At 46.2% G+C, this 13,186-nt stretch overlaps 1 protein-coding gene across 1 annotated transcript in view; it reads left to right on the top strand.

Annotated features, from left to right (window-relative positions):
* Positions 1 to 240: 240 nt before the first annotated feature.
* Positions 241 to 13,186, top strand: part of LOC135539127 (regulator of G-protein signaling 3-like) — a 28,240-nt gene continuing 15,294 nt past the window's right edge. Inside the window, exons 1-4 of the mRNA XM_064964976.1 lie at positions 241 to 907; positions 2,769 to 3,412; positions 4,428 to 4,486; positions 5,625 to 5,755. Of these exons, the coding sequence (XP_064821048.1) occupies positions 2,906 to 3,412; positions 4,428 to 4,486; positions 5,625 to 5,755 (697 nt within the window). The 5' untranslated portion in view covers positions 241 to 907; positions 2,769 to 2,905. The remainder of the gene's footprint in view (positions 908 to 2,768; positions 3,413 to 4,427; positions 4,487 to 5,624; positions 5,756 to 13,186) is intronic.

Genomic DNA, 13,186 nt, shown 5'->3' with positions numbered 1-13,186 from the left:
GTTAAAACCAAAGATATGGATAATAAAAACATACTGTTCAAATAGCAAAATAAGATAATGGAAAAATTATTGAAGTTAATTTGAACATTTTATTCAATATAAACAACTTATTTTGAATGATCTTCCATTCAGTCACTGACACTGACATTATTAAAATACCTCAGGCAGCTACAGAAAAGTCCCCTCCCTTCGGTAGTTCCATTCAAATCAATGCTTCCTAACCCCGGGGAGTTCAGAAGTGTTTTTTCACGACACACCTAAAATATGTGAATGATGTTGTATTGTACAGAGAGCTTCAAGAGACAACACGGCAAGCTGAGACTGAGTTGTGGGTGGCAACACAGACAATAGGCGTTTCTGGTTCATGCAAGTGTGAGATTTAAAAAAAAAAAAAACAGGTCTGAATGAAGTTTGAGACGGAGAAACTTTCTTGGTGCTAGTGATTTCGTTTCGTCAGTCTGTATGCTTGTTACGTATTCATAGATATTCAGTAACACATGCAGCGTCAGGACTCTGTTGATTATTGAGAGCACTCGGTGGAGAGAGAGGGGGCATCCGCGACTTCGTGTCTTGGCACGGGTGTAATCATTAGTACAAAACGTTTTGCAACGGGAACCATTTACTACAAACGAAAACGTTTCGCATTAAAACGAGACTTTATATTGGACAAATCCAGCTAGGTCTCTCCCCGTTTCGTTCCGTTTGCTTCCGTTTTGGCTCCTAGTTAACAATACACAACAGGCAATGCTCTGACGTCACAAGTGAGACTCTCAACTAAAGCAAGCCTCATCGAATATATATAAATATTATGATTCAATCGGTGGATATACTTCCCGGGACAGAGAACTCTTTGTACGGAGCCAAAACCATGAAAGCACAGGTGGCAGAGTAACCGCAGGACATCGAGGTAATACATTTTACCCCGGCTCTTTTTGTTGTTGTTAGATTTACTGCAAGGAATTCAACTCCCCTCCTGTGGGACATAGATAACACTTCTGTTTTAAAGTTCTCAACGGCAGTCTCAACAGTTATGTAATGCCTTCCAGACAGCCCAAGTTCAACATTTGAGTTGTACACAGCATAAACACTGAAATGTGTGGTTATTACACAATTAAAAGACCAAGTTAAAAACATAAGTAAACATGATCGTATGGAGAATACATGTTGATGTTTAAATCAGTCATATGATAGTATGGAGAATAAATGTTGCTGATGATAGTATGGAGAATAAATGTTGCTGATGATAGTATGGAGAATAAATGTTGCCGATGATAGTATGGAGAATAAATGTTGCCGATGATAGTATGGAGAATAAATGTTGCTGATGATAGTATGGAGAATAAATGTTGCTGATGATAGTATGGAGAATAAATGTTGCTGATGATAGTATGGAGAATAAATGTTGCCGATGATAGTATGGAGAATAAATGTTGCTGATGATAGTATGGAGAATAAATGTTGCTGATGATAGTATGGAGAATAAATGTTGCCGATGATAGTATGGAGAATAAATGTTGCCGATGATAGTATGGAGAATAAATGTTGCCGATGATAGTATGGAGAATAAATGTTGCTGTTGATAGTATGGAGAATAAATGTTGCCGATGATAGTATGGAGAATAAATGTTGCTGATGATAGTATGGAGAATAAATGTTGCCGATGATAGTATGTTGATGATATGGAGAATAAATGTTGCCGATGATAGTATGGAGAATAAATGTTGCCGATGATAGTATGGAGAATAAATGTTGCTGATGATAGTATGGAGAATAAATGTTGCTGATGATAGTATGGAGAATAAATGTTGCTGATGATAGTATGGAGAATAAATGTTGCTGATGATAGTATGGAGAATAAATGTTGCTGATGATAGTATGGAGAATAAATGTTGCTGTTTAAATCAGTCACATGATAGTGTGGAGAATAAGTGTTGATGTTTAAATCAGTCACATGATAGTGTGGAGAATAAATGTTGATGTTTAAATCAGTCACATGATAGTGTGGAGAATAAATGTTGATGATTAAATCAGTCATATGATAGTGTGGAGAATAAATGTTGCTGTTTAAATCAGTCACATGATAGTGTGGAGAATACATGTTACTCTTCACACCAGTCATATGTCATTTAGATGTGGGTCAAGTTGCAGGAAGACCATTTCACTCAAATCAATATTTCAAGTCAATCGAATCAGGAAACATCTGCTGAATTCAAATCAGTAGAATCAGTAAAAAAAATCTGTTGAATTCAAATCAGTGGAATCAGTACAAATCTGCTGAATTTAAATCAGTAGACTGGCATCACTACAGTTCATCAAATTGTTGCAGCCAAGGGGCCAACACATTTACGTTAATATGTCTCTCATGTCAGTTGAAAAGGAATAGGTGGTTTGTCACATATGAATATCAGAAAAAAAGCTTTCTCGTTAACCCACATTGCATGTAGAGTGGACTTGACAGCATTGGACAAAGCAGTTGTTATCATACATACTGCAGCTGGTCTGACTCATGATCTACATCCCAAATGACACCCTATTCCCTACATGGTGCACTACTCTATGGGCCCTGGTCAAAAATAGCGCACTATGTAGGGAATAGGGTGCCATTTGGGACACAGTTCATGAGTCCGACCAGCTGCACTCTGTAAAAGTGTACCAATGATATGGAACAGCACACTGTGGTCCGGATGAATTGACCCATTTCACCCATTTTCTGTGATTGTCCAAATCTATCATGTCCAATTCCCCTTCTCTCTGTTTTCCTTTTATAGGCTGTTCTTTGCTGGGGTCCTCCCTCCAGACTATTTCTCTCTTTCATCCTCCCTTTCCCTTCACTCCCTTTCTCCACCTGCACATCAGTCCCTCCATTCTTCCTGGTCTCTTAACTCCACCCAGTGGCACTGCCATCATGCGTCGGTTCAGCTCCGAGGGGTCTCTACTCGATATGGATGTCCTGCCGTGGATGAAAGTACCCGTGAAGGGCCACAACTACCACAGCCGGGACGGGGAGTCAGGTACCTACAACCCCGACCTGGAAGGTGACGAACTGGATGGGCGAACCACCTCTTTCCCACCTACCCCTCTCATCGTGGAGCCTGGAGCCAGCCACGGGAGGGGGGAGTTGAGCAGGGATCACAGCGTCAGTGTGGAGAACTTCACAGAACTGGGGAAGCTAGAGGGTAAGGTGTTTCTTGGAGTGGTGAACCTCAATGAAGGATGTAGGGCATATAGTGACGGACAGTTGGCGCAGGGGACGACGGGCCGCAGCACAGAGAGTGTGGGCAGTGACAACCAGCCACCGCCCTCTCCCTCGCTCTCAACCTCCAGCCCCTTGTCCTTGAAGTCACAGCAACGGTCCCACACCAGAGCCAAGCTGTCAGCAGCCAAGCTACACCTGAAGAGCCTGTTTGGGCAGGTAAAGGGGGATGTGGGAGGTCAGGATCACTAGAGGGGTGGTCCCTGGCAGTGTTTAGGGTATTGGGTGTTTTAGGACGACTGTATGGGAATGGATAGCCTGTGTGTGTTAGACGGGTTTTGACTCGGTGCGTTAGTTCTAGATTTCCGGGTGCACCATTTCAGACCATTCCATTGGACCTTGTGAAATCTCTACTCCAATCAGGGAAGTGTATGAGCTAAAAAAGGAATGTCCCCTTTCTGGTTCCTCTCAGTCGTAATTCCAACCTTGAGATCCATCCGACAGTGTTACTTATAAAGCGGTTGTGTCAATGTCAAGGTCACACTAAGTTGACAAAGGATTAAATAATCACGCTCAACAGCACACGTTTACCTCAAATATTCTCAATTTGATTTAAATATTGTCATGTGAAACGGCTGGCTTAGTTAGCGGTGGTTCGCGCTAAATAGCGTTTCAATCGGTGACGTCACTTGCGCTGAGACCTTGAAGTAGTCGTTCCCTTTGCTCTGCAAGGGCCGCGGCTTTTGTGGAGCGATGGGTAACGACGCTTTGAGGGTGACTGTTGTTGATGTGTGCAGAGAGTCCCTGGTTCGCGCCCGGGTCGGGGCGAGGGTCTAAAGTTATACTGTTACACATGCATATTATTCCTGTCATTGTGTAACTCATTAGACACTCAGCCAGTCTTTCCTTTTGTTCTCTTAGATAAAAGCATCTGCCAAATGGCAAAACCAATGAATACCGAGTCCCCCTCCTCTCCTATTTCTCCTATATGTTGGCATCCACATTGACATCCACCACGTCATCTTTTAATGCTTTAGGTTTGGAATGTTGAATGTTTTTTTTAAATGGCGACAATGACTCAATACAGGAAAATATTGCTCAAACAGAACTTCTTAAAAGTTTGTAGAACGTTTGGGCCAAAACCAAAGAAGTGTGTGTGTGTGTTTTGACTGTAGGAGTGACACATTCCAATCATTTCAACTAGGAAACAAACTAATTCTGTCTGTATTTCCAGAGTCCCCATTCATCACATTCCAACCTGTTTAACCCAGAACAGAAAGAACAGAGAGACAGGTGAGGTCATCGACTGTGGACAATAGACTGTGGACAATAGACTGTGGGTAATAGACTGCGGGCAATAGACTGTGGACAATAGACTGTGGGCAATAGACTGTGGACAACAGACTGTGGACAATAGACTGTGGACAATAGACTATGGACAATAGACTGTGGACAATAGACTGTGGACAATAGACTGTGGACAATAGACTATGGACAATAGACTGTGGACAATAGACTGTGGACAATAGACTATGGACAATAGACTATGGACAATAGACTGTGGGCAATAGACTGTGGACAATAGACTGTGGGCAATAGACTGTGTACAACAGACTGTGGACAATAGACTGTGGGCAATAGACTGTGGGCAATAGACTGTGGACAATAGACTGTGGACAAGGGAGCTTTCAAGATGTCCCTGTGCCTGGCCAAATGGCATCCTATTCCCTACGTAGCCCTTTGGGCTCTGGTAAAGATTAGTGCACTAAATAGGGAGTATGGGGTACTTTCCCTGGTCAAAAGTAGTGCACTACATAGGGAATGGGGTGACATTTGGGACGTACCAGTAGTTCCGTTTGAAACGATACCCATCCGGACCTCATTCACCAAACAGTTGTGGAAATGAGGGGTTGTGTTACCATGAAATCTGATGTCTGTCTCCTCTCTCCCTGTGTCTCCGTCTCTCCCCCCTCTCTCCCTGCCTCTCTACCTTTCCCCTCCTGTCTCCATATTTCTCCCTCTCTCTCTCCCTCCCTCCCTCTCCCTCCCTCTCCCTGTCTTTCCCTCTCCCCCCTCTCCTCATGTCTCCCTATCTCTCCATCGCCCCCCTCTCTCCCTCTCTCCCTGCCTCTCTACCTTTCCCCTCCTGTCTCCATATTTCTCCCTCTCTCTCTCCCTCCCTCTCCCTCCCTCTCCCTGTCTCTCCCTCTCCCCCCTCTCCTCATGTCTCCCTATCTCTCCATCTCCCCCTCTCTCCCTCTCTCCCTGCCTCTCTACCTTTCTCCTCATGTCTCCCTATTTCTCCTTCTCTCTCTCCCTCCCTCTCCCTATCCCTCCCTCTCCCTATCCCTCCCTCTTCCTGTCTCTCTCCTTACCCCTCCTCTCTCTGTATCTTTCTCACCCTTCCTCTCCCCCCTCTCCTCCCTACCAGTGATAAAGAGCGGAGGTCTCGCCTCCCATTGATGCACCAGTGGAGTCAGGTGGGCCACAGCAACGCCAAGTTCAGTCGGGTGGAACTTGATAAGTGGGCTGAATCGCTGGACGACCTCCTGGCCAGTCGGAGTAAGTAGACTAGGACACCCTCCTGACCAGTAGACTAGGACACCCTCCTGACCAGTAGACTAGGACACCCCCTCCTGACCAGTAGACTAGGACACCCCCTCCTGACCAGTAGACTAGGACACCCTCCTGACCAGTAGACTAGGACACCCTCCTGACCAGTAGACTAGGACACCCTCCTGACCAGTAGACTAGGACACCCTCCTGACCAGTAGACTAGGACACCCCCCTGACCAGTAGACTAGGACACCCTCCTGACCAGTAGACTAGGACACCCTCCTGACCAGTAGACTAGGACACCCTCCTGACCAGTAGACTAGGACACCCTCCTAGACTAGGACACCCTCGTAGACTAGGACACCCTCCTGACCAGTAGACTAGGACACCCTCCTGACCAGTAGACTAGGACACCCTCCTGACCAGTAGACTAGGACACCCTCCTGACCAGTAGACTAGGACACCCTCCTGACCAGTAGACTAGACACCCTCCTGACCAGTAGACTAGGATACCCTCCTGACCAGTAGACTAGGACACCCTCCTGACCAGTAGACTAGGACACCCTCCTGACCAGTAGACTAGGACACCCTCCTGACCAGTAGACTAGGACACCCTCCTGACCAGTAGACTAGGACACCCTCCTGACCAGTAGACTAGGACACCCTCCTGACCAGTAGACTAGGACACCCTGCTGACCAGTAGACTAGGACCCCCTCCTGACCAGTAGACTAGGACACCCTCCCAGTAGACTGACCAGTAGACTAGGACACCCTCCTGACCAGTAGACTAGGACACCCTCCTGACCAGTAGACTAGGACACCCTCCTGACCAGTAGACTAGGACACCCTCCTGACCAGTAGACTAGGACACCCCTCCTGACCAGTAGACTAGGACACCCCTCCTGACCAGTAGACTAGGACACCCTCCTGACCAGTAGACTAGGACACCCTCCTGACCAGTAGACTAGGACACCCTCCTGACCAGTAGACTAGGACACCCTCCTGACCAGTAGACTAGGACACCCTCCTGACCAGTAGACTAGGACACCCTCCTGACCAGTAGACTAGGACACCCTCCTGACCAGTAGACTAGGACACCCCTCCTGACCAGTAGACTAGGACACCCTCCTGACCAGTAGACTAGGACACCCTCCTGACCAGTAGACTAGGACACCCTCCTGACCAGTAGACTAGGACACCCTCCTGACCAGTAGACTAGGACACCCCCCTGACCAGTAGACTAGGACACCCTCCTGACCAGTAGACTAGGACACCCCCTCCTGACCAGGTAGACTCCTGACCAGTGACTAGGACACCCTCCTGACCAGTAGACTAGGACACCCTCCTGACCAGTAGACTAGGACACCCTCCTGACCAGTAGACTAGGACACCCTCCTGACCAGTAGACTAGGACACCCTCCTGACCAGTAGACTAGGACACCCTCCTGACCAGTAGACTAGGACACCCTCCTGACCAGTAGACTAGGACACCCTCCTGACCAGTAGACTAGGACACCCTCCTGACCAGTAGACTCCTGACCAGTAGACACCCTCCTGACCAGTAGACTAGGACACCCTCCTGACCAGTAGACTAGGACACCCCCTCCTGACCAGTAGACTAGGACACCCCCCTGACCAGTAGACTAGGACACCCTCCTGACCAGTAGACTAGGACACCCCCTCCTGACCAGTAGACTAGGACACCCTCCTGACCAGTAGACTAGGACACCCTCCTGACCAGTAGACTAGGACACCCTCCTGACCAGTAGACTAGGACACCCTCCTGACCAGTAGACTAGGACACCCCCTCCTGACCAGTAGACTAGGACACCCCCTCCTGACCAGTAGACTAGGACACCCCCTCCTGACCAGTAGACTAGGACACCCCCTCCTGACCAGTAGACTAGGACACCCTCCTGACCAGTAGACTAGGACACCCTCCTGACCAGTAGACTAGGACACCCCTCCTGACCAGTAGACTAGGACACCCTCCTGACCAGTAGACTAGGACACCCCCTCCAGTAGACTGACACCCCCTCCTGACCAGTAGACTAGGACACCCCCTCCTGACCAGTAGACTAGGACACCCCCTCCTGACCAGTAGACTAGGACACCCTCCTGACCAGTAGACTAGGACACCCCCTCCTGACCAGTAGACTAGGACACCCTCCTGACCAGTAGACTAGGACACCCTCCTGAACAGTAGACTAGGACACCCCCTCCTGACAAGTAGACTAGGACACCCCCTCCTGACCAGTAGACTAGGACACCCTCCTGACCAGTAGACTAGGACACCCTCCTGACCAGTAGACTAGGACACCCCCCTGACCAGTAGACTAGGACACCCTCCTGACCAGTAGACTAGGACACCCTCCTGACCAGTAGACTAGGACACCCTCCTGACCAGTAGACTAGGGCACCCCCTCCTGACCAGTAGACTAGGACACCCCCTCCTGACCAGTAGACTAGGACACCCTCCTGACCAGTAGACTAGGACACCCCCTCCTGACCAGTAGACTAGGACACCCTCCTGACCAGTAGACTAGGACACCCTCCTGACCAGTAGACTAGGACACCCTCCTGACCAGTAGACTAGGACACCCCCTCCTGACCAGTAGACTAGGACACCCCCTCCTGACCAGTAGGCTAGGACACCCCCTCCTGACCTGGCCTTATTGATATTATAAACTGGTTTCCAACGTAATTAGAGCAGGAAAAATACATGTTTTGTCATACCCGTGGTATACAGTCTGATATACCACGGCTGTCAGCATTCAGGGCTCGAACCACCCAGTTTCTAATTAGAGTTGGATGTTGATCTTGTCGTTATCGAAGTGTATTGTTTCTAAGTTCTCTCTTCGAGTTGAGTTTGCGTCCCACAGGCTGCCGACAGATGTTCTGATACCATTTATGTTACGTAGTCTGTCCACAAGAGACTAGGGCTCAGGGGAAAGTGGGTGGGGAGGAAATGCATAGTGTACTCTGATCCTGTTTTCAACCTCAGCTCACGAGTGTCTTGCAGTGTGTTGTGATGTCAGCGCGATAGGGCCGTATGGTCTCTGCGTACGTCATTGGTTGCTGTGTGCTGTGCCATAAAGCTGAGTGCAGCACTAGTTACTATGAATAGATGTGATAGAACATAGTAAGACCGTTTTAGATTACTGTGTCGAATGATCTGGATTGTGTTCCAAATGTAGGGCTGGGAAATATGGGAAAAATATCACAATGCATTTGTTCTTTTGACGGTATTTTGTGTTTTTACATAATAAAAGTTATCCATTTTGCTTTATGAGTTGTCCCTGACCCTTGAGTGGAAACACATACCTTCTAAAATCATTTCAATGAGGCTTTCCCCATTCTGATTGGTTGAAGTTTGATTGAACAGCACAAACAAAAGTTGATCTGATTTGAGATCATTTCCACTCTGGGCAATAGAATCTAGGCCTTATGTTTAACCAAATAATGCAATTGCAATTTTACTTGCAATTTAGATAAAAACACTTAGGTGAACTGTTGGAATCATGGAAATTATTATTCTAATTCTATAGTTGGAGTGTAATAGTGGGCCCTTTGGATACGGTGTTGTATGACAAGACAACGAATGAAAAAGCCAGTGAGGCATTCATAGAATTAGGAATTAAAATACTATTAGAATCTCTATGGAGGCATTATTGACACAGGGTAGGAACCAAAGTGTTGGTCAGTGTTTCCCAGGGGAGTGAGACCCTATAATTGTAGTTTTCTCTTTATGTAGCTAACATATTCATGCTTCGCTTATTCCTCTCTGATTTAGAAGATACTGTTGCACAGACAACAGGCTGACTTAGGCCTACACCAGCACTGGTATCAGCCTGTATTAGCGAGCTACGTTTGCTCTGACTCTGTACATTTTATTAGCTAGCCAGCTAACTAGCGATTTAGTATTAGCGGCTAACACGATTTATTTTAGCCACAACTTGCTAAGAAAAGACAAACTAGCTGTTTGCAAACAGTATGATACAAAAACCAATAGTTTACTTATAGGACGCTTGTGGATGTACATTAAAAAGCAAAGTGGAAAGCAGCATTGTTGTCAACTAACATATTGTTGCATCTGCTCAGTGGTGTAAAGTACTTCAGTTGGGGCGGCAGTTAGCCTAGTGGTTAGAGTGTTGTGCCAGTAACCGAAAGGTTGCTAGATCAAATCCCTGAGCTGACAAGGTTAAACAATCTGTCATTCTGCCCCTGAACAAGGCAGTTAACCCACTGTTCCTAGGCTGTCATTGTAAGTAAGAATTTGTTCTTAACTGACTTACCTAGTTAAATAAAAAATAGTTGAAAGTACTACTTAGGTTTTTTTTTTTCCTTTACTACATTCTTATTGAAAAATATGTACTTACATTATCCCTGATACCCAAAAGTACTTGTTACATTTTGAGTGCTTAGCAGGACAGAATTTTTTTTTAAATATCAGAGTGGCGGTAACTCACCAGCATTACGATCAGGAATACGACTTGGATCCTTTGTTCGTACCCCCAGGACAATTGAACTTATCCCAGAGGCTGCTCCAAAACACCGCCAGCAGAGAAGAGATATTCGGAGTGGACTTCTAGTCTGACACAGGAGGCATGCAAACCATCCACCGCTTCCGAGTATATTACTCTCTAATGTTCAGTCTTTGGATAATAAAGTAGACAAGCTCAGGGCGAGGATCTCCTTCCAGATAGACATCAGAGATTGTAACATACTCTGTTTCACGGTAACATGGCTCTCGGGATATACTGTCCCTGTCTATACTGTCAGCCAGGTTCTCAGTACATCGCACAGACAAGAATAAAGAACACTCCTGGGAGAATAAAGAACACTCCTGGGAGAAGAAAGAACACTCCTGGGAGAATAAAGAACACTCCTGGGAGAATAAAGAACACTCCTGGGAGAATAAAGAACACTCCTGGGAGAAGAAAGAACACTCCTGGGAGAATAAAGAACACTCCTGGGAGAATAAAGAACACTCCTGGGAGAAGAAAGAACACTCCTGGGAGAAGAAAGAACACTCCTGGGAGAATAAAGAACACTCCTGGGAGAAGAAAGAACACTCCTGGGAGAAGAAAGAACACTCCTGGGAGAAGAAAGAACACTCCTGGGAGAAGAAAGAACACTCCTGGGAGAAGAAAGAACACTCCTGGGAGAAGAAAGAACACTCCTGGGAGAAGAAAGAACACTCCTGGGAGAATAAAGAACACTCCTGGGAGAATAAAGAACACTCCTGGGAGAATAAAGAACACTCCTGGAGAATAAAGAACACTCCTGGGAGAATAAAGAACACTCCTGGGAGAATAAAGAACACTCCTGGGAGAATAAAGAACACTCCTGGAGAATAAAGAACACTCCTGGGAGAATAAAGAACACTCCTGGGAGAAGAAAGAACACTCCTGGGAGAATAAAGAACACTCCTGGGAGAAGAAAGAACACTCCTGGGAGAATAAAGAACACTCCTGGGAGAAGAAAGAACACTCCTGGGAGAAGAAAGAACACTCCTGGGAGAAGAAAGAACACTCCTGGGAGAATAAAGAACACTCCTGGGAGAAGAAAGAACACTCCTGGGAGAATAAAGAACACTCCTGGGAGAAGAAAGAACACTCCTGGGAGAATAAAGAACACTCCTGGGAGAAGAAAGAACACTCCTGGGAGAATAAAGAACACTCCTGGAGAATAAAGAACACTCCTGGGAGAATAAAGAACACTCCTGGAGAATAAAGAACACTCCTGGGAGAATAAAGAACACTCCTGGAGAATAAAGAACACTCCTGGGAGAATAAAGAACACTCCTGGAGAATAAAGAACACTCCTGGGAGAATAAAGAACACTCCTGGGAGAATAAAGAACACTCCTGGGAGAAGAAAGAACACTCCTGGGAGAAGAAAGAACACTCCTGGGAGAAGAAAGAACACTCCTGGGAGAATAAAGAACACTCCTGGGAGAATAAAGAACACTCCTGGGAGAAGAAAGAACACTCCTGGGAGAAGAAAGAACACTCCTGGGAGAAGAAAGAACACTCCTGGGAGAATAAAGAACACTCCTGGGAGAAGAAAGAACACTCCTGGGAGAATAAAGAACACTCCTGGAGAATAAAGAACACTCCTGGGAGAACAAAGAACACTCCTGGGAGAAGAAAGAACACTCCTGGGAGAATAAAGAACACTCCTGGGAGAAGAAAGAACACTCCTGGGAGAAGAAAGAACACTCCTGGGAGAAGAAAGAACACTCCTGGAGAAGAAAGAACACTCCTGGGAGAATAAAGAACACTCCTGGAGAATAAAGAACACTCCTGGGAGAATAAAGAACACTCCTGGGAGAAGAAAGAACACTCCTGGGAGAAGAAAGAACACTCCTGGAGAATAAAGAACACTCCTGGGAGAAGAAAGAACACTCCTGGGAGAATAAAGAACACTCCTGGGAGAAGAAAGAACACTCCTGGAGAAGAAAGAACACTCCTGGGAGAATAAAGAACACTCCTGGGAGAAGAAAGAACACTCCTGGGAGAATAAAGAACACTCCTGGGAGAATAAAGAACACTCCTGGGAGAAGAAAGAACACTCCTGGGAGAAGAAAGAACACTCCTGGGAGAAGAAAGAACACTCCTGGGAGAAGAAAGAACACTCCTGGGAGAAGAAAGAACACTCCTGGGAGAAGAAAGAACACTCCTGGGAGAATAAAGAACACTCCTGGGAGAATAAAGAACACTCCTGGGAGAAGAAAGAACACTCCTGGGAGAAGAAAGAACACTCCTGGGAGAATAAAGAACACTCCTGGGAGAAGAAAGAACACTCATGGGAGAATAAAGAACACTCCTGGGAGAAGAAAGAACACTCCTGTGAGAATAAAGAACACTCCTGGGAGAATAAAGAACACTCCTGGGAGAATAAAGAACACTCCTGGGAGAAGAAAGAACACTCCTGGGAGAAGAAAGAACACTCCTGGGAGAATAAAGAACACTCCTGGGAGAAGAAAGAACACTCCTGGGAGAATAAAGAACACTCCTGGGAGAATAAAGAACACTCATGGGAGAATAAAGAACACTCCTGGGAGAATAAAGAACACTCCTGGGAGAAGAAAGAACACTCCTGGGAGAAGAAAGAACACTCCTGGGAGAAGAAAGAACACTCCTGGGAGAATAAAGAACCCTCCTGGGAGAAGAAAAAACACTCCTGGGAGAATAAAGAACACTCCTGGGAGAAGAAAGAACACTCCTGGGAGAAGAAAGAACACTCCTGGGAGAAGAAAGAACACTCCTGGGAGAATAAAGAACACTCCTGGGAGAAGAAAGAACACTCCTGGGAGAAGAAAGAACACTCCTGGGAGAATAAAGAACACTCCTGGGAGAAGAAAGAACACTCCTGGGAGAAGAAAGAACACTCCTGGAGAATAAAGAACACTCCTGGGAGAATAAAGAACACT

The sequence above is a fragment of the Oncorhynchus masou genome, unplaced genomic scaffold, assembly GCF_036934945.1.
Source record: "Oncorhynchus masou masou isolate Uvic2021 unplaced genomic scaffold, UVic_Omas_1.1 unplaced_scaffold_117___fragment_2___debris, whole genome shotgun sequence".
NCBI lineage: Eukaryota > Metazoa > Chordata > Actinopteri > Salmoniformes > Salmonidae > Oncorhynchus > Oncorhynchus masou.
The sequence above is the reverse complement of the archived record's forward strand: the minus strand, read 5'-3'. Positions and strand labels throughout refer to the sequence as shown.